Source organism: Pelmatolapia mariae, linkage group LG7 (genome assembly GCF_036321145.2).
Source record: "Pelmatolapia mariae isolate MD_Pm_ZW linkage group LG7, Pm_UMD_F_2, whole genome shotgun sequence".
Lineage (NCBI taxonomy): Eukaryota > Metazoa > Chordata > Actinopteri > Cichliformes > Cichlidae > Pelmatolapia > Pelmatolapia mariae.
Genome location: NC_086233.1, coordinates 20,426,977 through 20,453,866, shown reverse-complemented (window position 1 = coordinate 20,453,866; position 26,890 = coordinate 20,426,977). Strand labels below are relative to the sequence as shown.

At 40.2% G+C, this 26,890-nt stretch overlaps 1 protein-coding gene across 11 annotated transcripts in view; it reads left to right on the top strand.

Moving 5' to 3' along the window:
• The first annotated feature begins 3,231 nt into the window (after window positions 1–3,231).
• Window positions 3,232–26,890, top strand: part of nedd4l (NEDD4 like E3 ubiquitin protein ligase) — a 44,477-nt gene continuing 20,818 nt past the window's right edge. For 3 of the 11 annotated variants that reach the window (XM_063478362.1, XM_063478363.1, XM_063478361.1), the window contains exons 1-8: window positions 3,232–3,567; window positions 5,334–5,407; window positions 9,364–9,445; window positions 11,843–11,881; window positions 12,594–12,647; window positions 22,398–22,448; window positions 26,374–26,435; window positions 26,708–26,810. In XM_063478362.1, coding sequence (XP_063334432.1) covers window positions 3,523–3,567; window positions 5,334–5,407; window positions 9,364–9,445; window positions 11,843–11,881; window positions 12,594–12,647; window positions 22,398–22,448; window positions 26,374–26,435; window positions 26,708–26,810 — 510 coding nt within the window. In that variant the 5' untranslated portion in view covers window positions 3,232–3,522. Of the gene's footprint in view, window positions 3,568–5,333; window positions 5,408–9,363; window positions 9,446–11,842; window positions 11,882–12,593; window positions 12,648–16,433; window positions 17,672–21,710; window positions 21,747–22,397; window positions 22,449–26,373; window positions 26,436–26,707; window positions 26,811–26,890 lie in introns of those variants that run through there. The other 8 variants (XM_063478353.1, XM_063478357.1, XM_063478352.1 and 5 more) reach the window with 4 other exon arrangements.

Genomic DNA, 26,890 nt, shown 5'->3' with positions numbered 1-26,890 from the left:
AGGAGAAGAGGTAGGTGTAAAAAGCTATCTATGGCAGTCATATCTGAAAATCATGTCCTTAAAAACAAGAAAAAATCCAGCACAGACCTGACGCTGGACCTGAGAGATGTATCTGCCTCTAAGGTTGATCCGTCTACTGTTCACTGAAGCCTCATCTGAAATGGTCTCAGAAGAAGGCTGGCTATCAAAAACCTAATTCTTGAGAAAGGAGTGGGAGAAAAAGTTGAGGTATGGCAAAATACGCAGGAAATGGACTCAAAATCAGTGGCAACCAGTCTGATGAATGGCAACAAGAGTTATAAATCCACCTTTGAAATACTGCCTCAAATTATTGTTAATATGTATGGAGGAGGTCAGGAGAGACGTACAACAATGAGTGTCTACAGCTAACCGTAAAACAGGGTGGAGGGTCTGTCATGATAGGAACTGCATTTTAGCCAGTGGTGTTGGAGATCTTGTCAAAATTGGTGGAATTGTGAATGCAGAAATGCACCATTAGGATTCGATCTACAATGAAATATCATTTGGAAAGTGTCTGATTATCACCAGCTTTATTTTTCAGTGTCAGTGATCCCAAAACTCAATGCCAGTGCGGTAAAAGCATAGAAAAACACAAAGTGGAACACTATCAGTCAATGATTGGCCTCCCCAGAGCCTGGGCATCAATATTACTTGACAGGAAACAGAACAAAAAGGCAGGCAAATTTAAAGAAGAAGAGCTTTGAATGCTCTTCAAGAAGCCTGGAGAACTATTCCTAAAGACTACTTAAAGAAACGAAAAGAAATGTTGTCATTTCTTTCTGTCATTGCAAATTATTTACTTGAACAAGACTCTAATGTGTCGGAGTGTTACCAGAACAGATTTTTTTTCCACAGCAGTTCGCATAATAGAATAATCTTAATTTTAAGTTTAAGTTTATTCGGTCAACAACAACAACAACAACAGATTAACATTTATCATTTTACATAAAAGTACTCAATCAAACAGTAACTGAAAAAGGAATAGGCTGAAGCCTTGTGGCTTATAATTGTCCTATCCTTTACCCCCATAGGAATAATCAAATCCTTAACCAAGAAAATAAATAACATTGATAAATAAGTTATGTAACAATTTGAAAAGAAATCAATGATAAATCAAGAAATTAAATCAACACAAAATTATTCATCAGACCAAATTTCTATAACCTTGTATGATACAAATTTTTAAATTCTTCCTGAAAAATGTCAAAGAAAAACACATCTTCAGTTCATCATTAAGTCCATTCCATAATTTCACTCCCAAAACTGACACAAATCTATACTTAACATTGGTTCTCCTTTCGGTATTTCAAACACATAAGACCCTCTCAAATCATATTTTCCATCTCTTAGTTTAAACATACTTAAAATACGAATTGGAACATTCTTTTTCATCACTCGATATATCATTTCTAAAGTTTTAGAATATATAATGTCCATGAATTTTAACATAGATGATCCTACAAAAAACTGGTTGGTGGACTCCCTATATCCAACTTTATTTATTATTCTAATGGCTCTTTTTTGCAATTTAAAAATTGAATCCAAATATGCTTTGTATGTGTTCCAACAAATTTCCGCACAATAAGTCATATAAGGCAAACAAAGGGAAGTATACAATAAATAAAGGCAGTTCTTATTCAAAGAATCTCTTGTTTTATAAAGAATAGAAACAGGCTTGGATAATTTCCGTTTCACATGTTCTATATGGGGCTTCCAACATAGTTTATCATCGATAATTACTCCTAAAATTTTATTTAATTATTTAAATTCAATTTTACTCTAATATTACTTTTACTACCTCCAAATAACATAAATTTTGTTTTACTTTCATTCAATGATAGTTTATTAAATACAAACCATCTATTTAACTTCATGAGTTCTGTTTCCACTGTTTTCAGTAATTTCTTTATGTCCTTTCCAGAGCAAAATAAATTTGTATCATCAGCAAACATCACATATTTTAAAGTATCACTGGCTGTACAAATATCATTTATATAAAGTAAAAATAACTTAGGTCCCAAAACAGATCCTTGCGGAACTCCACAAGTTACTTTTCTAAGTTTAGATTTCATGTTATTAATACTCACATATTGGAACCTATTATTCAAGTAACTATTTAACCAAAATTGTACATCACCTCTTAAACCATACCTTTCACACTTCTGTAAAAGTAAAGAATGATCTATCGTATCGAAGGCTTTACGTAAATCAATGAACACACCTATTCCAAACTGTTTTTCATCCACAGCCATTGCAATATTTTCAATAAATTCCATCACAGCTAGAGATGTTGAACGATTTCTTCTGAACCCATACTGATGATCATTCAATAAATCATATTTATCAATAAAAGAATCTAGTTTGTTTGCAAATAGTTTTTCAAGAATCTTCGAAAATTGAGGCAGTAAAGATACCGGTCTATAATTTGACACAATCTATTTATCACTAGTTTTATATAATGGGATCACTTTGGCAATTTTCATTTTATCTGGAAAAATTCCAGTTTGAAATGATTTGTTACAAATATATGTTAACGGCTGAAGGACACTATAAAGAACTTCTTTAATTAGCGACATGTCAAGGTCGTCACAATCCATGGATTTTTTACTCTTGAATTTACTCACCACTTCTACAATGTCACTCTCACAGACTCCACCAACATATGTGATCGCACATGCAATAAAAGTTATAGTTGTAATTTTACGGTATACAATGAATATACAATACCTGACTCCTCTTTGAGCTGAGTTAACTCGATTTCCAAAAGTGACTCTCAGTTTTCGCCCATCCTGGACTCAATTAATTTCGTGATCCAGATCAGTACCTGCAGCAGACCAGACCCGCTGCTTGCTGTGACTGTAGCACGTGATTGGCTGCCTGTTACAAGCCCCGCCCACGTCACGATCCCCTTCGGGTTCTCCGTGACGTCAGTTAGGTGGAGATGGTGATATTATATGTGAAAACTATCTTACACATTCTGGCTATTTCAACAGTGAGACACAGTTCTACATAACACAAAAAGAGCGAGAAAAAATTAAACGACCCACTTAATTTCGACGTCCTCTTCTTATTTAATTGGCCAGCCAGGCACGTTAGGGAATTCAAGGCGCACTTTATTGGCTGATTTTGACAGCAATCACGTGTTCTTGGCACACGATTGGCTGAGCTCTTAGGAGGAAGTCAAGTGTCACAACATTTCGGGAGGGATAAGCTTGGAGTTGACAAAAGCGGTTTGCCTCAGTCGAAACATTTCGCCACACTGTAATTTTTTTAAATTTTTTTCATTTCCAAGTTGGGTCCTGGACGGACCACGCGGGAAAGGATTACGTTATCCGGTTGCGAACCAACCACCCGCGGCGTGCCGAGGACTTGCTTTCACAGTGGACTTTACCTTCACCGCTCGGCACAGAGAGGAGAGTGGGACTTTATTGTTCAAGGCTAGCTAGCTAGCTTTGCAAAGCGGCTTGTTTTTGTGTGTATTTAGCGTGGACCGCAGGCTATATGGCTGCGAATTACGAACCGATATATGGACTTTCAGAAGATGAGGTAAGCTTTAAACTCAACCGGGCCCATAAAAAGTATACTACAACCAGGAGTCTCTTCAAGAGGGGTGCAGCCAGAGATGGCCAGCGTTAGCCCGATAGGCAAGCTAACAACCCCTTACCCTGGATAACATTCCAGTGTAATGTTCGGCAGCTGTCAGTTCCTCCCTGTCTTCGTGTCCACTAGTTTTCTCAGCTCATTTTCAGTAGCGCTTTCACCACTGTGCCTCCAGTCGTGAAACCAAGCAGTCCAATTTAGTCGAGCAGCCTCTGTTGGTTCGTTCCATCCTCGGTTTAATTCAATTTATGGGCGACTTAGAGCTTAACCGCTACCTCGCAATGCTCTGTTGAATCCCAGATGTGCAGAAGGGAAACCGACCGATTTCTCGGGTGGGATGGCTCGATCCCGGTACAAGCTCGACCGCTGATTTAAACACCACCTCTTCTTTGTAATCGTGGCTGCCTGATAAGTGAGGTGATCACCGAAGGAGTTGGATGTAGACGACTGTGTTGCCATGGCATTCAGATTTACATAAAGCATGTAGCCATTAATTATGAAATAATTCGAGCGTTATTGTTTTTTGTTTTTGTTTTTAATACTGCAGCATCATAGTCACGAGTCAAACATTGGGCATCTATGAGAGTCCAAACATTTTTTTAAATAGGGGAGCTGTTATATGTGAGATAGGAGCAGTGTACTCTCAAATGGCAAGCAGTGTGAATATTTTTTTTTTTTTTTTTTTTGGATAATCCTGGTGGACAGCTAAAAATATATCTTTAATGGTTTCTCAAAGGGGAAATAGGGGTGTGACTCTTGATTTTTGAATTTGCACTCTGCCTGCGTTTGACTCATCTGTCAGTCTGACCAGGAAGGATGTAAGAGGGTTCAGCTTCAGCAATTCACTGAATCTGTGTTACGTAGATGCACTTTGAACCCTGTGAAGTTAGTTTCTCTAACATCTACGTAGGGATTGGCCGAATTAGCTCCCGATTATCAATATTGGTTGTATTAGCCACTGGTAATTTGTTCTGTCACTTCAAGTTTTTAGTTTGTTATGTGACTTAAATGTTTCAGTGACAGCAAAGAGGAAACAAATACCAACAGCACCACCAAAATAATGATAACAGGGGGAAAGATCTTTATTGGCTAGAAAATATTTTTAACATCAGGTTTGAAATGTTGGTGTAGAATTTAGGTGCCTTCTTATGTTAACATTGTATTTATTATAATTTTTTTTATTAATAATCATTAGAAGTAAAGGTGAACCCTATCATTTAACCCACTTTGATAGCTCTGTGGTACCCTGCTGACATGAGGCTTGTCTGTAAAAACATCCCTCACACACACTAAACAGATGGGGATAGTATTCACTGATGATTATACTATGAAACAAAGCATTTACTGTGATCATGAGGTAAACATTCAGTAAGGCACCCCACTCCCCTTTTCTTCTCACTTTGTCATCTGGTGTTATGCTAACATCATTAACTATGTCAGAGACTTCCCCAGTAAATTAATTGCAGCTGCAGTGACTTGGAGAAAAGTGTAGTCACAGCCTGGCATGAGGTGGTTTAGCGTATTAAGTGTCTACATATTTTCGGATACTGCGTTTGAGTTTTGGTGCCAAGTTACAAACGGCCATTTATTTATAGGTGAGCTTTATTGATTTAAAAGGCAGCTCATTGCAGCTGGCTGCTTGAAATATCTTAGATGACTTAACTTAGCTGATTAAATGTTTTGACCCATCATCTCTTTCCCTCTGTCTGCAGCATGAAACACGAGTGTTACGCGTTAAGGTCATTGCAGGAATTGATCTGGCGAAGAAAGACATCCTTGGAGCCAGGTGCGTATCATGGAATTTTTGAGAACACGTCAGAAGATACTGTTTTTGTGTTAATAATAGAAGTGTTAGGTTGCTTTCCTGCTGTCATTGTGAAGGCCTGGTGAGTGGACTTGGGCTTCTTTCTTTCTGGTGCTCTACATGTTCTCTTCCTTCACAAAACTAGGTCTTTTGAGACCTTCAAGATTGCATACACATCATCACAGTTTAGATAGGTCATGCCAAACATGTCAGCTACTTCACTCACTAATAATGATTCGCCACGGATCATTACATGAAGAAATACATGCTTAAGGAAAACTAGACAGGCCTTAGTCGTAGTATTGTGTTTAGCATCCCCACTCTTTGGGGTTCTCCTTCTAGCCAGTCGTTTTTAACCTTGAGCAGCACAGTGTTATGCACAGTTCCTACATTCCTTCTAGTTACAGACCTTGCACCTCAAGTGTTAATCAATGATTTCCACCCTGCCTCTCCTATCCTACTCATAACCCACCTCTGTTACCCTTCTTCCAGATAAAAGAGCTTGACTAATTATTATACATGCCACATACCTTCCCACATGTGGGAACACAGTGTGGTTAAACTTTTGATGATCTCTGAAGCGTTATGTCCATCAATATCCCCTTCCCATGTGTGAGTCTGTGAAGTGCAACAGACTGTTAATACAGTTTTTACATGATGTTACATAATAACTTTCTGTGTAGTTATTGTAATTTTTTTTTTGTTAAGCAGTGTAACTTCTGCTCCTTGAATTTTAATTACCCACAGCTTTGCTTTTGCTCTAATAATATGCTGAATGACTCGCTGTCACTTCTATCAACACCACCTCTGCCATCCTGCTGGCTGTTGTCGTATTTTTCCATGTGCCAATCAGAGACTTTCTTCTTAATTTGAAACTAGCTTTCTAGTGTCAAACTAAACATGGAATATTTATTATGCTGAAGCGCAAACATCCATTAGAAATAGCAATGACCAGTAAGTCACTTAAATGGCACAGCATTTCAGCTGAAGAGATCTAAATCTTAACATGTGACCGCTTTTTGCGGTTATAGGTCTTTTAGCTACATGTTATTGAATGCCTGAGTAGGTTTGCAGATATGATTGCAATGCAAAACATGTAGCAAGACTTCGCTGGACAGACTCACTGAAGATTGCTTATCATCATTCTTTAAAGTAACATGTTGCATGAGGCTGTAAAGAAAACTTTAACTATATTAAACTGTATATCTGTCTGAAATCACCACAGGAGCACTGGAAGCCTCTTCTGAATTTGAGCTCTGTGCCTACTGTTGATCACAGTAATGTATCTGAACTGTAAGAATGCAGACATTGTCTGAGGAAGAGCTTGGCATGTGTAGCACTGTGTGAGTGCTACTCGCATGCCAGAGTGCATGTGTTAGCATCCTGATGCCCTGCTGGCAGGACAGCTCAGCCTGGCTCAGGAGAAAGCTGAACTGTCATGCAGTGCACTGAATGAGGTCTTGATGTGTGGCTAGCTACCACAGGAGACAGTGCTGACTTGGCAATCTGTCACCTCATAAGATGCTCAAACAGTTCCAGCCTGTTCTTTTCTTCTTTTTGCTCCAAATGTGTTCCTGTCGGTGCTCCTTTGTGGCTCGTGTGTTACATTCTGTTGTTTCAGATTAAATGAAACACTCTGAGGTTTTGTTTTCACCGTTTTTGTGCGGCGATGAGAGAAACTCAAGGAAGTAACTTCAAAGAACAAGTGTACGGGGCTATGCTTTGATTCCGGCTGCTTTTGGTATCTTTAATCTTGTGTTGACCACAAGTAGCCTTTCTCTCACCCGTAGAAGGATTTTTGCTCATAGAAGGAAGGAGACAAGAAGTCTCCGTGCAGCTGGGATACAGTGGTCTCATTGTTTTTGTTTAGTCGCAACATATCACAGAACCACACAAACACACAATTAGAAGCTGTGGGGTTCCTGAAGATGTTAACTAGCAGCACCTGTTTTGCCTAGGGTATGTTTGCAACTCCTTCAATATCCGTCTGTCTGCCCGTCTAATTTCGTTCTTATTCTTTTGTTTTATCTCAACTGCTTCCTTCAAATGAAAGTAAGACTGCACTGTAGCTGCCAGGCAAAATCTAATTTTGGTATATCCGAAGTGAAATTGAATTGCTGATTAGGTCAGTCCTAATGCCATGGTTACTGATTATGTCTGAATAGATTTAAAACCCATTCTCTAATATTTTGATATTTAAAAAGTGTTTAAAATCCTGTATTTAACCTTATACTAAGCAGTTCTTGCTAAGCAGCCACAATTGTAGCTCCTGAGACCACAAGAGGTTATTACAGGATGCTGTGGCAGTAAATTCTGTGAAGGGTGCTGAAATGTGCCATGTGGGTCGTGCCAGAAACCCCAAATCATCATCTCGACACAAAACGGCAATCGCACCGTTCACCTGTGTCAACTCAGCATACTGCTAATTTGACCAAAGACATCTGAAGCCGAAGCAGTCGCGTTCTCGACTGCAGTGGTTTGAAGAGTAAGTAGCAGGGGAAGGGTTATTGTAGTAGTAGGCAGTTATTGAGTTGCCTAAATTGCCCTACTAACATTATCTTCCACATCATCTTTATATACCACAGATAACGGTGTCTGGTGGTGGCTAACACGTATATTAGCTGTGTTGATACCACTTAATTTCAGTTCTCTTCATCATGTTGGGGAACAGCTAAGGTGTGTGAATATATTTTAATGATTTAAAGTCTGAACTTGGCTCTCTTGATTGGAATCCAGGTTACATATTGATGAGATATCAAGTTGGCAAGTCACCACTCATTTGTAATGCAGGTAATATGCATCTGTTGATAAGTTACAGTTGCTTTTATAAATTGTGGACTGTGAGGTACCAATTAAAGTGTATTACATATGCTTTCACTGAATAAATCTCTAATGTCAATATAGCCATCTCTCTTCTAACACTACTAGAGAAACTAATTTGAACCTGAAAATGCAGAAAAGTGTAATTCACATCAAACTGTCTCTGCAGCACAAATATCTTATTACATTAGGTTGAGCAAAGGAAAAACAAAGTCTGTGCAGAAACCCTGCCGTTGCTTAGCTTCTTTCTTGCTTTGCTCTTTGTTTTTCTTTTTTTTAACCCCCAAACTCTAGCTTTCAGTAAACCTAGTTGATTAACTTGATCAATAAAAAGTTATTAACACAGAGGATGCTTTTAGATATCCTATTTAAATATACAAATGCACAAGTAAAAGCATCCTCTGTGTTAATTGCGCTATAATTTTAATGTGAAAGTTTCATGTAGGACTATGTAACTTTGCAAAGTCACCCCCTCCACATGTACACAGACCTTTTAAATAGTCAGTTCTCCCAGGGAAGGCTTTTGGCAAAGTGTGACATGGTACCAGGTGTTGCCTGCTGTGACTAACATCAGCAGACTAATTGGTCTTCGCAGTGAACAGTAGATCGCCGCTCAGACCAGAGCTCACTGGAGATTTCTACCCTGTCAGCACCTTCAAATAAGCCATGTGGGGAGTTTTAAATAGCACAGTCACACATGGTCTGCTTATTGTTTGTACTGCTCTCCTCAAAACGTTTAGCTGTTTCTGTTTTTAGCAGTCTTTACCAATAAGACATGATTTTTATTTCTCAGGATACTCAAATGGAAGGAGTTTCTAACTAAGGCGCACCAATCGCAATTTTCTTTTTCTTCTAAGTGTGAACTTTCTACACTGGAACTATAACTGATTGCATTGAGAAAAAAAAACTTAATTTGTTTGTGTATGCTAATATGTAATTTGCTTTGGTCTTTTATCACTTTGGAAATCATTGTTTTGATATGGAAATTAAATGTAATATGAAATGTATGTATCCTACTTATTATAGATGTATGCTGTTTAGTAAATATTTATTGCTGGGAGCAGATGGTTTGAATTTGGATATGCTTCCGACTTTTTTTTTCTGCTTTGGTTTTGCAGTGATCCTTATGTCAAGCTTTCCCTCTATGTTGCTGACGAAACTAGAGAGCTTGCCCTAGTCCAAACAAAAACGATTAAAAAGGTAAGTCCACAAGTAAACAGTGACTTTGAAGCGTTGAACTGTAGCATGTTTAGTCTGATGTTTGTTGTCTTAGAGGTCCTGTTTATGTCTTGGGTGACGCAGTCACAAGTGGACAGCTACTCTGCAAATAAACATGGAGCCTACAGAAGTTTTGCAAACCTGCTTAATTATTCAGGGTCTCAAATTAAAGTCTAATTAATCTTGACTCAAAACAGTGTGCTGCTCTATGTTAATTTTACAGCCGGTCTCACCAGCAGGGCACCTGTCGCTAATGGGAGAACTATTATAAATGGAGGAAACTAACGGGAAATGGGCAGTAGTTTGGAGATATTTCATGCTATCACACTAATGTGCTGGTGAGATTTCTTATCGTGTACATTTACAGTTGTAAACAGAATTGTTGGGAATAAGTCTGTTAGCCAGTACTAGTGCAGGAGGACGTTGTGTTTCTCCACTGGTAGGAAGAACACTGATTGTGTAGGCGTTCCTTAAATGTGGCTCCAGATAAATTTATGTACACACTGCTAAAACAAGCGAATGGCATTGTGTAGCCCACGGCATATCTGAATATGGTGTGAGCAGTCAAATCTGCGTGTGCATTCCCACACCTGTACTTGGAGGTTTCTCCTTGTGATTGGATCACCCAAGATGCATGTTAATTCCAGGTGAGAACAGAGCCGTAGCTTTATTCCTTAGTCACACACACTCAGTCACCAATGGCAGCAGACTGCTATGCAAGAAGTAATCTGGAGTTCATTGTACTGCCTGATGGTGCTTTGGCGCATGGAGGGATCGAATGACCAGCCCCTATATTAGTGGAGAGCTCGCTCGACCACCTGAGCCCTGAAAGCCCAATGACCTCTAATGAACCTACTTGTATTGCTTGGCTAGCTTGGCCACTCCTGCCAAACTAATCTACTTCCACACCTGCACTTTAGATGGGCCTTTTCAGCCACTTAAATGTGCACTTATTGAGTCCCTTTTAAAGTCACAGGTGTGGGATCACAGATCATCTTAATACCAACACACACTCCCTACCCCCACACCTACCAATCAAGGCAAAGCTCCAGAAAGGCACAAAAAGGTAGTGCTTCCTTTATCTGTTCAGGACAGTATAGAGGGAGACACTGGTCGAGCTCTTTCCCCCGTGGCCTATTTTTGAGGAGGAAATCTGGTCACAGCAGGGGGAGCTATTACTTGCCATTATTGTAAACCCAGGACAGGAGACATTTCCAATTTAAAGGAAGCTGTAATTTGAGTGGAAGTGCATATTGATTTCCAGGATTTTTGAATTTTCTGAGCTGCATGGTTTAAATTTGATCTGAAATGTATTGGGTTCTGCTGCACTCCATTTTATTCTTTTCTGAGGCTGTACTTTATAATATGCAGGGGTTAAACTTTAAAGCATAGCTTGACTCAGTTTCTTACTTCCTGGTAGTAAAGTTGGTTATAAGAAGCTGCCAACGAAAGCCTGTGTTGGAGTCAAGCAGCTCAGGCCTACATGCAGCCAAACATATGCTGCCAGTGGCCATGGTTTTCTTTATAGGATATAAATAGCTGACAATAGCACTGCTATGTGGAGCAGAAAAAGAAGCAGTGGTGCTTCGCTCTTCTGTGGGCTTCATGTGTCTTTAAGTGGGACACCTTTGATGGCATCTTTGTTGTCGAAGCTAAGAGTTTGGCTTGTGGCAAGATGACATGAAAAAAATGGGATATGACAAAGAAATAAAAAGCCAATCTGAGGCAAACATCAGTATCTAGATGATGCCCTGAGCACAGAAGAGCTGAGGTTAGGCTGTTCTGGATATTTTTATTTTTGTTTTTGCCTCGTGAGCTGCGGATTTCATTAATATTGTTCATCCAAGTACAGCGAGTTAATTTGTAATTGTGGTATCTCAGTAGTTTTAGTACAGATGTTATTTTATCACTGCTGTAAAACATTTAATGTTTATTATTCAGTGTAACTTGTGAAATTCAGGTTTCATTGACATTTGGTGACTCAAATGACTTAAACACTCAAAGGAATTTTAATGAGAACTGTCACTTAGTTCCCAGTCTAATAAAAACATCAAATGTGTGAGGCAGAAGGAGAGTGGATTGGAGGGGGGGTGTAACTGCTGAGCTGATGCATCCAGAAAGTGGGTGAAAATCCTCACGCCTGTAAATCTGAAGGCTTATTCTTATCACAGGAGCAAGTTTGCTACAAACCTCCTCTAACAATATAAGAGAGGATCGTTGGCATGCCAGATAGAGCCTAATTTTGCACTTGGCCTCTCTTCTCTCATTCTGAGTGGGATGCTTTTCATACATCTGTTCTCTTTTCTGTGTAAACTAATGATGCTGTTTATTGTGTTTTAATGCAGTTATTCATTGTGGCTTCTGTACACTGTGTTTCAGACCCTCAACCCAAAATGGAACGAAGAATTCTACTTTAGAGTGAGTTCAGATTTTGAAGTGCTTTCGTGAATGATGATTATTATTTTTATTTATTTTTGCTTTGACAGTCTGTTATTGCTCTACTTTGGAGCAGGAGTTGTATAGCTGTGAATCTTTGGTTGCAGTTTAACATGGCGATGAAACCCACGTCTTCCACCCCTGTAATCAAACAGGACGTTATAAGCATAGTGACATACATATGATAACTCTAGACTGAGGGTGTTTAGTTCATTGTTAGGTGGCTGCTACGCATCTATAATTCAAGTTTTGTGAAGATAAATCAATAACATTTTGTGAAATTAAAACGATAGAATAGTTTATAAGATGTCATGGGTGAATAAATGATACAAATTGGTCATTTCCTGTTGTTAGGTAGTTAAGTCACACAATGATGTCATAATGTGCAATATGGATAACAGCCTTTTAAGAGTATAAGCTGTACCTTTGTGTCAACTTTGATTGCTCAACTCCTGATTGTGTAGGAGTTGTTTGCAAGGAAACAGATTTTGTGTGTATTATAGTAAAATGTGCAGTGCAGCTCAGGCTTCTATTTCGATAATTAGACAGCTGACTACCTTCTAAGACTCTGCACAATTTTAAATTATTACAAAACAAAAGCAAGCAGCCAGTTACCCGCAAATGCACATACACTTTGACATAAACAGCAAGCAACTTCTCTAACATCTTCCTTCTTATTTTGTTGCTCCCACAGGTGTGTCCACAGAATCACAGGCTACTCTTTGAGGTGTTCGATGAAAACAGATTGGTAAGATTCCCGCTTTTGTAGATTTATTTAGTTGTCTCGTGTCGTTTAATCTGCTTCGTGCAATCTGCTCTCCTTGGAAATATTTGCACAATATATTGTCTTTCATTTAATGTCCTATGGTGATAATTTGTTTTCCAGTAGCACTTTATTTTGTTCTCTAGTCTCAGTTACGCCAATAAAACATAATGTGATGACTGTAAAACTGATATTGCTAAATTTGTCTCAAACAGTTCTGCTTTCATTATACCGCAGAGATTTTCAATAACTTGGAAGAAGTTTTATTGACTTTGTCTGCCCTCCCTCGTGTGTTAACAGTTTTTGAGATGTGAACCATTTTCCCGGTTTAACATGACATGATTTCAGCTTTAGGCTTTGTAGATTATAAACAGCGTACAGTTTGTTTGACTGCTAGTTTCGGTACTCTGCTTTCAGACTGTAATCCACGAACAGCTCCTACATTCCTCTTATGTCAAATTTCTCAGATTTCCCCCACAGACGAGAACACTGGTTTCCTTGACTTGTGAAATTAAAACCCCTTTTAGGCCCTCAGTTGCCTTGACAACTAGATTAAATGTCTGCACATTGTCAAGTCTTGCAGTGAGTAAAACCATCACAAATAGGTCTTGTAATCAATTTACTAATTCACTCTTGGCTCTAAACGTCACCTTGGTTGGAGTATCTTCAGAGAAGGCGTGCATAAGAGAAGTGGTTGCTGACACCGTGGAGTCATTGTTCTGTAGAATAAGCAAAAGGCTCTGCTAGCAGTGTTATTTGTTTCCTATGTCTTCTCAGTAACTCTGGGTCCTGGGTTTGATGTTGTATAAAACAAACAGCGGATGCAGCCCAACATAGTTTTGGTGATCTTGGCTGGATAAGGCACATTCTGTCGGGGCCTCTCAGATTCAGGGCTGTTGCTGAGGACCATCGTGGGAGGTTAAAACATTTGGGATTTGTTTGGGGAGTGTCTTTTTGTAACAACACGATCTCTAGTTTTATTTCTAGGTGAACCATATAAAGACATGACTATTTCATTGATCTAAGCATGTAACACATGTCTAACTTGCTCATTTGCACTCTGTCCCTTCTAAAAAGTGCAGCTCTAATTTTCCTTCAGTACAGTGAACACTCTCTGTATAAGAGGATGAGACGAGAGCACAGCACAGGCAGCCTCAAGCACGGTCCTCTCCTTATATGTCCGAGGAGGTGCTTTTTGTCTTTCTCTTGGTGCGTGCCAAGGCAGCTCCCCCACCACTGGTCAGCATTTCTTTGAAGGGACTTCTTGTACTTTTCTATTTATTAATAAACAGTTTAATAAGATTAGAAATTGGATTCGTTTTGTACTAGAGCATAGTACAAATATAAGAGAACTATGTATGACACTGATGGTTGAATTTGAAGAAGCGGCTGAATAGACCTACAGCACAGTGCAGTTTGAAGCGGGCATGTTATGTCATTTGGCAAGCTGGGCTCGCTGCCATTGGACCACACATTGGCATTTTGTTTCTTTTATACAGAACATTCCCCATAACATTTCTCACACAGACACACATTTATTGACTGTGCCTAACACTGCAGGCAGTGTGTCATCACTAAGTGTAACTGGCTGCCAAGCCGTGAGTCTTCCTGTATTACAGTGTCTTTCTTTTGGCTTCTTTGTCCAGTCAGTATCGCTTCTTGATGCCCTCTTGTCCACAATGCAGACCTTTGATATTTATTGTTTTTTTCCATTCGTTTGAAATACTACAGGCTGCTGGTTGCAACTTGTTTTTTGAAAAAGATAAGGTGACGCACTGTGGTCTAAGCCATAGGTTGAACCAGTCCAAGCGGTTAAAACAAGGCAGTTACTTTTCAAGCGTGTAGCTCTGAAATGGCAAATTGTGATAGGGGCTTTGTCAGTTCTGTGCACGGAGGCGGATGACTCCCCCACTAACTCTGGCTTCAGGGCAAAGTAGTCCAACTCCCACTTTTTCACATGATGATGTTGTGGTGAATCAAATTGTAGGAGCGTTTTTTACATTAATGTACAGTATGTTGCATACAAAGCGTCTTTTTCTGTGTTGTAACTTGGAGTTAGCCATTAGAATTTGTGCGTGATTTCATTCAGCATTACAGACTAGGATCAGAGCCAAGTTGTGTCTCGGACTGCTTTTGGATGCAAAAGGAATGACCTATAAAAGCAGCGTCAAATGTTTGGCTGTGTATGGCAGACATTGCATGTTTATTCTGTTTCAAGTAGACATGCCTTTTCCGAGTGAGGACCATGCTGTTCTGTGATCTGTCAGATACTCTGCTCTTTACTCTCAATCTCACTTTTTTTTCTTGATCCATTTTTAGCACCAACTTCCTTATGCTTCTTTTTTTTCTGTTTCCAAGCTGCAAGACATTACAGGATAAATTATATTCTCCAGACTTGGTGTTGAATTTTTGACATGATTGGCACCAAATGGCAATTGGTGATCAATTAACAAGTAACCTTGCTGTGAATCTAGAATCTAGAAGTTATTGATGCTTTCCTTTTCCCTTCCATTTCTTTCTGCTCCTTCAGTTCACAGCATGTCTTTTCCAGAACAGGCTGATTGCAGGCAGCACTGAATGATTGGAACCGTTCAATGCCGAAGGAGTTGAGTGGGAGCAAATAAACAGCTGACTGGCATTGCCAACATTGCTGCACTCATTTTCGTAATAATGCTCTAATTTTATCCAGCTTTCCCATTTTGATCACATTGCTAAACTTTCACCCCTCCCTAAAAATCCAAAGCTGCTCGCCATTTAGTTCAGTTTGATCCAAAAAGAGTGTTTAGTCAACGATATGTATCTGAAAAAAGTCATAAGAACGTTTCTGTAGGTGAGCATGCAGTAGTTCAGCCATTTGTCACTCTAGTTAAGTTTCTATTAACTTATTTTTACATTCAAAGAAATCCACAGTCAAAAGACGAAATGACTTGTATTTAAGATGAATACGTTGGGAACTTCTTTTGTTAAATAATATGAGCCACAATGTTATATAATATTGAGTTACGATTTAATGTGATAGGTGTACTCTTGGTGAGTGGTGTTTTGATATTGAGTGCTACTCTGGGGAAACTGAGCTACTCTTACTGAGATATCAATTTTAGCAAATGAAATCAAATTCCAGATGATGTTTAAATTATGAAGAAAATAGTTTAAAAACTCATGAAGCCAGATGAAAGGAGATTAATGAGATGTGGAGGCAGGGGAATTGGCGGGGTTAGAAAAAGTTCACGTTAATAGAGGGGAGGATGGATAGGAGTAAGCAAGCAGGATGTAGGTGGGGTCGTTGGGGGGATTTTCATTTGGTACGTGAGGGCAGTATGGGGTCGTAACAGGAGATGGCAGGGCCATTTGTAGTCACGTGACTGCCAGGCAATCCACTGTCACCTCGGAAACCAGGAGTGCCGGCCACTCTTATCCAATCATGTCGGGAATGCTGGCTGTCACTTGGCTCAGGCTATTTCTGCCGTCTGTCGCTAGTGCTTGATGGTGCTAAGAGACTGGTATACAGGGATCCTCCTCCTTTTTTCTTTTTTTTTTTCTCCTTTTTTTTTTTAAACACCCCCCACCCCCCACCCTCCTCCTCTTAGCCATCAGCCCTCAGCCCTCACTCTCCCTCTCCTTTGAGTGCGTTGTGTAAAGTTGTCAGCTGTTTTGCAGTGGCTGTTTTGCTTTTGTGGTGTGAGTACTTCTTTTCTCAGTTCAGCTTGGTGTGGGAAGGAAAGTTGCGGAAGAGGCTGGGAGAGGGGAGTGGGGAGGGGGGAATGGAAGAAAAGAGGATCAGTTGTCTAGCCAAAGGAGAAGTGGGCAACAGTTAGGATACTGAGGCAAGAGCCAGAGGAGAGAACCAGCAGCCACTCAGTAAGAAAGTGAGAGGCAACGGGAGATTTGGACGTGAGGTGAAAATGGCACAGCGTCTGCGTTTGTACTTTGGCTCAGGACGCAGTAACACAGCCCCGGACATACTGGAAGGAGACTTTGAGGTGCAGCAGCGAGACGACGATGGGGTCACGGCACACCTCGTGCAGCCACGTCCAGCATCGAGGCCTTCCCAGGACTCTGCTACGGAGCACGTCCCATCAGCGGCTTTTGGTTTCCACTCTGAGCCTTCGCTTAAACGCAGCTCCTCCATGTTCATACCCCAGCTTGCCGCCTACACTGAGCCACGTCCTACTAGGAGCTCATCCATGCACATCTCCCTTCAGCGCTCCAATGGATCCAGTAATGGAGATTCCAGTGGTCATGCTGATGATGTCCCACCACCCTGTTATACTCCTCCAGGACCTGCGCCTGCCTATACCGAACCACAGAGTCAAGCTAACTTTCCGCGGCAGTCCCCTCCTCCATACTACAGCCCTGATTCTTTAAGTGTGCAATCTTCTCTGGCGGAGCCAAACCTTCCCAAGCGCAGGGTCTTTAGTATTGGTTCCAGCAGTCATTGTACGTATAACAGACGCCAGCCTGGCATCAGTGTTGGTGCCATCTACATCCAGAGGAATTCTCCTGACGGCTCTGATGTCCAGCATTTCAGAATCCTTCCCTATGGCGGTACCGGCTGGTCTGTCCAGCAGCAAAGCCTGGACCAGTCCTCTGGTGTTAATGGCACAAAGCAGAGGCTAGTGTTTCAGCTCCAGCAAAATCAGAGCCAGGATCAGAAGCAGGGCAGACAACCGGATGATCCATCACAAGAACAATGCACAGATGCTGGACCCAACAGCTCAAGAGGTTGCCATAGGGTGCGCTACCCTAGAATTCGATTACATAGAAGCTCGTCTCATCAGAGGCTGCTGGTGGAAAATAATAATCAGAAAAGTGGTGCAGACAGTCAGACTATAGACGAGAATGAAACAGATGTGGAGACAGAAGCAAAAAACAGACCTGATGGTTGTACTTTAAACTTTAGTGGGGAAAATCCCAGAAGGCAGCCACATTTCAAGATATATTTTACCCCGGGTGGAGGTGGAAATCAGGATGTGAGCTTTGGCAATGAAGCAACGACAAGTAATTCCAAGGTAAAGAGTGTGGAAAAGTTTAGTAGAAGCATACTCTGCCTCTGAAATGTTTGGTGAAAAATTGTTGAATTACAAAAGCGTTATGTAACATTTATAGACTTGTTCTAATGTTCCTAGAGAAACTGATATTAGAATGAATAGTAAACAAATCCAAAAATAGTGGGTGGCATGTGACATTTAGTTTAATATGACTTGGCTTGTTCCTCTTGTAGCCAAAAGGGTGAGGTCCAGCACTGTCATGGACATAACAAATGAAAAAGCCAGTCTAACACATCTAATTTGCAGTGGTTGCTTAAGTACTATTTAACTCTAAGAATATAGGCTAGACAGGGAGAGATCTGTGTGGTGCTGATACAGGGTGGTGACTTTCCTGGACCTAAAAATCACAGACAACCTTGCTGATCTAAATCACACATGCTGCTTTTCTTTCACTTCATAACCAGAACGACTTAAAATCTCACACACGTCAGCCAGTTTATTTGTGCAAGAAAAGGATGAATGGATAATTTGTTCCCATGCACTTGTTGCCTTCTGTTTCACAGAAATGTGACACTGGGGTTTTTGATAATACCCTTAAGTGCAGTCAGCGCTCTTTAAGAGCTGGCTGTGTCTATTTTTAGTTTACCTCGAGCGTGTTTGTTGGTTTTGAAAGCAGGCAAGCGGCATGTCTTCTCCAGTTCTTGGCTGGTATGGATGTGAATCGCTGCAGCTGCTCAGCAGGCGATTAAGAACTAACATATCAGTGCAGCCCAAACAATGATCAAAAAGTTTCACAAGCAGCGTCGGTTTCCTCAAAGCCTGAAATCTTTTGGTGTTGCTCTCCTGTCTTATGCATATCTCCAACTCTGGTGCTAGAATGCTATAATCAGTGTATCGAGTTACCCAATTTGCTGTTTACTTATTAAACTTTTAAATACTTTCGATGTAGAACGTTTTAGATGTTTCTTTTAAGCTATTTTTTAAATGGCACTTTAGAGTTGTAAACTCAATTTTTAGCCTAAAATTAAATATAGTAGATTTTGAAATTAAATGATAGGGCCATCATTGACTGTTTGAGGTTTACACCATTTAGCAAGCAGGATGTAGGTTTATCATGAGATGTTTAGCTCCAGGAAGGACCGCCTAAACAGGAAGCTATTTGCTCATATCATGTTTTAGTTCATCTGACCAAACCACTGATTTCATTCATCTCTGAGTCCCGTCCCCCCCCCCCCCCCCCCCCCCCCCCAAAACCCAAAAAACTCCCCCGCCACAAACCAGATTGGTTATTTGTAAAAGTATAAACATGCTTTTTTTTTCTTTTGGAGCTAGCCTCAAGTGGCCACTCCAGGAACTGCAGTTTTTTTGCATTTAATCATCAGCTTGAGTTTATTGCACCTCATCGGTTTCTGCTTGCTTGTATGTGTAGAAGTTGTGACCAGTCGGCTAAAGAATATCTCTTCCCACTCAGTTTGACTGAGCTTAGTCTGCATCCAGACAGATACTGTGATGCAGTCCTGCCAGTGATTTCACATTATTCAGGTGATGAAAAAGGAGATGCCAAGATGCACGCTAGCAGTAGCAAAGGTGATGATGAAAAGGGCAAGGGTGGTGTTGATATAGACAATCTAGGTTTGGATTTTAAAAAAAATAAAGTTTTTAAATCTAGTGGGAAAACTGAACCTTTTCCTTTGCCCCTCATGGTAGTGATGTGAGACTCCATGGCATCCCGTTTCTCAAGCAACAAGGAAGTCCCCAATTAGACCATAATGACGGGTCTTCCCCAACTGATTGCCTGGAGTTGGATTGCCCCTTTTTAAAACTGGGCTTGGGATGACGTGTGTGTGTGTGTGTGTGTTTGTGTGTGTGCACACCAGATGGACTAGCTGCAAACGGCTATGCCTCCGTGCCATGCCCTCGTTACAGCCCTGCCTTAGTACCCCTCGGTTTCCATTCATTGAGAGCTCCTGGAGGCCAGTAGGCTGGCTATATTTACCTGAGGCAAGATTGTGGACGAGTGGGGTGAGGGCACGCTTTTTATTTTGGTCCGATAGCATGTGAGAGGCATTCAAATCACTTGTGTTGCGAAGGGCTTTTCTCTGACAGCGTGGACTTCTCTGAATTGCATGGTATTGTAATTCAGTTGTGTCAGCAGGGAGACTGTTGAGAAGGTGAGACAGCCTTTTTACACCTCAGTGCCAGCCTGGACTTGCTCCAGATTGCCCTTTGTCATAAACACCCTGTCACCACATCTTCCTGTAGCTTCATAGCATTTCCAGTTCTTAGCACTTTAGCTGCTTTCCTATAGTCTTGAAGGATTGGAGTGTGTTTAGGAATTATAATAAATTAGGTTTTTACTCATTCATTACGTGTGAATTGAAGTGAAGAGCAAAATATCCTATAAACATTGGCCATGAAAGCCGCTGTCTGGGTACTTTTGCTTGTTGGATTTAAGAGATGTTGCTGCAGGCGGCATTTAGGGTTCTATTTTTTAATTTTATTTCATTTTATCATTTTTGGTGCTGTGAGAACCACAAAATCATTTGTAATCCACAGATGTTGCAGTGATATTTCACCACAAATCTCTGAAACGGTTATATTCTCACCCAAACTTGCCAGAGTAAAATTAGAAGCATGTGAAAAGCAATTGTTTCGGTGACCTACTTGTGTTCCGTTTTCAAACTTTTTTGGGCTAGCTTCCTCTTTTTTTTTTTTTTTTTTTTTTTTTTCTTCTCATACCTCAAGCCACCCGTCTTTGTCCACCCTTACTTCCTTCTGTTGGTCTTTGGTCGCACTCTCAGAGTGTAACCTGGTCCTGGGAGGCAGCTGCAGACTCAAATCTGACCTCTTAATGACTCTGTAATTAAATCCAACTCCGTATATAAGGTCAGAGCTGAAATGCTTGTTATGGTTAGTGACATTTAAAAAACAACAACAAAACAGGTTTGTCTCCAGAAGGTGTAGTTTTCCATGTGATAATATCATTGCAATTGCTTATATCATACACTGGAAGTGACAGTGCTACTGCTGTTTATGTGATCATGTGGTAAAAGAGTTGTGGTTATGCTGTGGTCAAGTTTGCTTTTGATGCTCTCTCAAACTTGGAGGAATCTTATGTCGGACTGCTTTAAATGAGTTATGTTAACAGTAAGTGAATCGTTTAGTTTGGTTGGTTTAGAAATTGAAAGCATGCATTGCGGTAATTTGCACAGTAGTGACTCCTGGTTTCCAAGAAGGGCTCATTTACAGTGTTTTTCAGTGGAGGTGGGTGGATGTGCGAGGATGAGTGACTTCACATGTGTTCATAAGTGTGTGTGTGTGTGTGTGTTTACATGCCTGTGCGTTAATCAGTCATCATTTTTATGTGAGTCATTTGTAACCTTTTCACTACTGAATTCCAGCTCGGTTAACTGTGGTGGGAGCCCAGTGCAGTCACTCCACAGCTCTTTTTTTTCTTTGTTTATCAGAATAAACTGGTGTTTTGTTTTGTTTTTTGTTTTAATTTTTTAAACACCTTAACCTCAAATCGGTGTAAAAAAATCCTTTCCAGGCCATGCAGTCTATTCTGTAGAGGCTTAAATTCTGCTTGTTCTTATTCTTCATCCAGAGGTATTATTAATGTTTTCAGAACTAAGTCAGTTTTTGATTTTCATTCCTTCTGAAAACTTGTTTTTGCTGATTTCAAGTTAAGTAACCACAAGTATCACATTTTATTGTGAAATTAAGCATATATACAGTGTTCCACACACTTAATTTACCTGGAAATTGTTTCCACAACTTTCACATGTGCCACAATGTTGAAAATTTCCTCTGTTGTACATTAACAATAATCAGTCTTTAAAGAAGAAAACAGACTGAAGGTTTTTTTTATTTTATTTCATTTGTTGTAATTGTGGTGAGTGGGAGAGCGTATAATTGACAGTCAGTAGTTTTTTTTTTGTTGTTGTTGCACTACTGTAGTTGTCTTTGCGTAAATCTGTCACTGCATCATTGAACCCAGCTTGTGTGTCAATCAGTTAGTTTATGCCTGTTGTCTAAATCAGTTGTGTCCTACACACAGGCTACTTCCAAGAATGGGCTTTTCCATCTCGGACAGGTAATCCATACTTGGTAACCGACAAATCTATGGGCCTCTTAAATTTCAGACACAAACCTTCCCTGTTTTAAATTTTTCCTTGTGGTCACATCTGCCCTTCTCTCCCTCTGTCCAGCTGATTTGGCTTTTATCTGGTGGCTGTAGATGTTTTTTCCTTGCTGGGATCGCAGGTTTTTCTCCCATAAAGTGTTGCAAAAGGCCTGTCCATAAATAAATCTCGCTCTGAACCTTCTGTCTGGACACATGTGGAAATCTGTCCTGATTGATAGAGAAGCTGATCTTAAATCATAACTAATCAAGTGCAATTGTTTTCAGTAAGACCGCGTGGAAATACTTGAACAGTTTTTCTTTACTGCCTTTAAACTTTAGATTCTCAGGTTTACACATGTGTTCACAACTTAGGCTGGAGGTCACTGTATTTCTGGATTGGGCTGTCCATGAAATGAACTTCTTTTTGCCTTTCTTTCCACCTGTCTTTAATACATACAAAATGCTGCTGGATAATCTGGTGATTCTTACCTCAACATTGTGGTTTTCCCTTCATTATCCCTACTGATACTTCGGGCTTTTCACAGACACACTCAAACAAAAACAAAAAGTCATTCTTTTTGAATTTCAGCTTCTAAACGTGACCTTTTTCTTTCCCTCTAGACTAGAGATGATTTCCTGGGGCAAGTTGATGTTCCTCTCAGTCATCTGCCAGTAAGTTATTTACATCTCTGCTGTCATTTATTTACGTCTGTATGTGTGTAAAGCGTGAGTGCGTGTGGACACACTGGCTGGTCTAGCACTGTTTTGAATGCTCAGCTGTTTCTTATCTACAATTTTGCTGTTCCTGATTAACCTCTGTGAAGGTCAGGGAGAGAGTTTGTTTGTGTTTTCCCATCTTGAGTGTGAGAAAGTGCTAGTCACAGGTAATGCTTCTGTTGTGATCAAACAGCGCTCTCTGTATTAGAAAGGGAAAGCGGGCTGTCTAGCATGTAAACACACAACATCGACATGCAGAATCAGGGTGCTTGGGAATTTTTACAGTTGAGGTCTGATGCAAGCACAAGCCATTCTCACACCTGCGACATTACATAGTGGAAATAAATATGAAACTGTTCAGCTGGACTGGACACGAAAGGGGTTTTTTTTTTTGGTTGTTGTTGTTGTTGTTTTTAAAACCTTCCTAGTAGTAAGTCGGTGTGATGCAAGAGTAAACCAGGTAGTTGTCTCGGGGCTGATGTCTTTCTGTCCTCTGCATACTCTGCACAGAGAACACATTTGAAGTTGCTTCTTGTGAAAATGGCAAAACTGAGTAGAGCTCTTATGTGCAAAAGGCTTAAGAGACCTACAAATCATCCTGAAGCAGCAGCACCTCTGCACATTTGAGAGCTTTGCTGCCAGCTTGGTTGTGGCTCCCTAAAGTTCTGTCTTAGTTGTCGACCTTAAAAGCCTATCAGTAAAAGTTTTTGGGGTTAATTATTAATGCCCTATTTGGGTCCCACAGGCCCAGGAAATTATTAGCAGATAAAAGCTTACAGCTGAGTCACGTTGAGAGTTGAAGCCTTGGGACAACATGGATAATATTTAGTCCTGATGTGACTTATGCTAAAAAAAAAAAAAAACAAGGCTTGTTTTTAATTAATTAATGAATTTGATTAAACATGGAGACTTGGCACGAATAACCTGCTGTAATGCTTATACAAATATGCGATGTATAAAAAGGTATGCGTCTGTTTTTATTTGGTTTATTTTTTCATGCATTACAGAATTTCTCGTCTTATTCATAGTTACTGGGCATAACTTAGTCATGTCTCCTTTCTCCGTAATAGCTTCTTGTAAACGTCCTTTTAGTTTTCATGAAACAGGACATGAATGCTGACTCATCAGAGTCCATCTGGTAGCTACATTTTCCTTATGGAACCGTGACCTCCTCTTAGCAAATAACAGGACAAACCATTATAATGGTCTGTCCATAACAGGACAGACCATTCCTCCCGCGTTTTCGTAGCTCATTGCTCGGTCTTTTTCTTGGTCGTCTGTATTTAAGCAGGCTCCACACTCAACTACCTCTTTTTAACGGGCTCTGTGTTGTATGTGTTGAGACCAGATAAATAAAAGCATGTGAGGTCTGAAAGTTTAGCAATTCAAAAACCATGTATGATTGGAATTTCCCCTTTAAAGTCATCTGCTTTTGCACCTCTGGACTTCTTGCAGTGCTGCTGCTAATTTTAGATGGGACTATGAAACTGCCAGGACATCCATACTGTGTAGAGATGGCACGATACCACTTTTTTATGTCCGATACCGATACCGATATCATAAATTTGGATGTCTGCCGATACCGATATGAATCCGATATAGTGTGTTTTTTAATCAATAAAACTGTTTTTTAATATATTGCTGCATTTTGTATAAGTTTATATTCAAGTTTAAATAAACAACAACACTAAAGCTATTCTGTTATACCTGTATGTAAAAAATACACTGCACCCAAAATATTTCATAGTTCAGCAACACTGATCAATCTAATAAACTTAAACCTACCTACTCCATCCTCCCTATTCTGGTATTTTAAAGAGTACTTAGCAGAAATATTAAGCAAACTAACTAATAGGGTTGCAAACTCCCAGCAAAAAAAAATAGGGAACCACCCCCCGCCCTCCACCTCATGATGCTTAATCGAAGTAATCAACTTTTATTTGATGCAGTGTGAAAAAAATGCACAGAATTAAATTATTTTTCAAGAATAATTAAATAGATTCAATATCTTTCTTCAACAGAATTGCAAACTGCACAGATCGTACCTTCCCAAAGGAAAAAGTACAAAAGCTTACTAGGGTATATTAGACTTAACAGTTAGTATATACAGTAATGGACTTCTATACATTTTACATCAGATTAAAACTTTGGGTGTAAGATTCAGATAATTATTTATTAAAAGCGAGACATTTTAAATGAGAATAAGAAAGATAAGTATGTCTTTGTGCCCCCTTTTCCCTGTTCATGCCCTATCGGCCCCCCTGGCTAAACTTTGCTAGATCCGCCCCTGCACAGTTACCAGCCGTCAGCTACGTAGAAAACGATCCTGGTGTAGAAAGTAATATTAAATAAATTCTAACAACAGCTTATCGAGGTTAAACGTGCTGCTGTTGTTCAGCCGCTGGTTTCCTCTTTCTGGTGCAAAGTGGGCCAAAAACAAAGAAGAGAGACGGACTCGCGACAGAAAAGCCGATCAGCTGATCATTAAGCAGTTTCATGAAGTAGCGGCAGGAGAGGGGGGGAGAGAGAGAGGCAGTCGCTAAATATATCGGTTGTCAAGCTTAACGTGGGAACGCTTTACGAACATTCAGAGATGAACTTACACACTTGCTTTACTTCTCTCTGGGATAACTTCCTCGGAGATGAAATGCTGGATTGCTAGCGAGGCTACAAATACACACAGCCGCTCTATCATGTGATGCACACTGCTCCGACGTGCTACGGTTATCAGCCGAGTTACTCCATGTCGCAAGTTTTGTGAGGTGTTTTTTGATATTTAATGGATCGGATTACATTTTTTATTTCTCGCCGATATCCGATCCAGTAATTTAGGTCAGTATCGGACCGATACCGATACGTAATATCGGATCGGTCCATCTCTAATACTGTGCATTTCTGTCTCAAACTGAGCCAACGTTTGTAGTAAGGATTATCATCAGGCTGATGAGAACTAATCTCCAGAGATTCTCAACTTGGAGACCGAACAGTGTTTTCATTGAAAGGGTGTTGATGTTCAAGGTTAGGACAGGAGCTTAGGTAGTGAGCTCGTTGGTCGTTTTTGCCACATTCACAGTTTGCTCCACTGAGGCCAGATTTAGTTCTATGAGTTATGCCATAATGACCTCAAACTATGGGTGACCAGTCATTATAAACAGCTTGAACTGTGCACCATCTTATTCACTACTCACCTGACTCATCAGAGTTGCCTCCCTGTGACTTTAACCTCTTCAGATTGGAGGAGGACAGAGTGGAGCTCCATGGACTGAAAAGTGTCTGCAGAACTTGCTTTAGTCCACAAGGAAACCATCCTAAATGGGAGCTTGATTGATGAAATTAATATTAGATATTATTTTATGTTAATACTGCCCTTAATATTTTGACTTGGAATTTTGTTCCAACCTATTTCATATTCCTGCTTTGAGGAGCCCCACCTAATATTTTGAGAGCAGTGTTTTGACTGTAATTGAGGTCCATAATTTGGAAACTTGACACTGGTTCTTTTCACACATGTTCTTTTTTCCTTTTACAAAACTTTCCAGCATTCAAGATTGCTTTTTTTTTTCTTTTCTTTTTTTTTTTTTTTTTAAATATGAAAACTGACTTTTGGCCTCAGCGGTATCTCACAGGGCATTATGCGGTGAGCAGCCAGCGTGGACTGGTTTGGCCCTGTCAGAGAGCAGTGTGAGATTGCTGTGAATTACAAAAGGCTGCTCAATATGTAACAGGAGAAGCTCAGGATTGCATAATGATCCTGGGATGTCTGGCAGAGGGTTGTACCCTCTGTTGAAAGCTGGCGACTGTGATATTCTGATATCGCAACATGTGTATTTGCTTGTGTGTTCACTTAAATGCCGTCAGCAAAAACCTCCTCTATTTGCAGACAGAGGATCCTGCTATGGAGCGGCCCTACACGTTTAAAGACTTCCTGTTGCGGCCAAGAAGGTCAGTTTTGGCTGTGTTTGATATAAAATGAGAAAACATAGATGGCAAATAGTAGCTGCTTTTTTGTGTCTGTCTAGTTTGCCCCCTATTAGCAAGTGGAGTAGACAGTGACACATTAAAGTTAGATCTTGGTTCACAACACTGTCTAGACTCTGGCCATATTGGAGTCTAGACAGCAATAACTTCATGCGACTGTCAGCTAAATACTGAACTTGGAATTCCAACTAGGACTAATGAGCAGGAAGTATTTAAAGCATATGTTTTCCTTTCAGTCACAAGTCCAGGGTGAAGGGTTACCTGCGTCTGAAGATGGCCTATCTGCCCAAACAAGGAGGGCATGAGGAGGAGGGGGGAGACATGAGGGAGGAGGCTGAGGTAAGGTCTAATCCTCTGTTGTTAGTATAAACTGCTGACTTTGCATTACCTAAGACATTCTTTGGACTGTTTTTTCCACA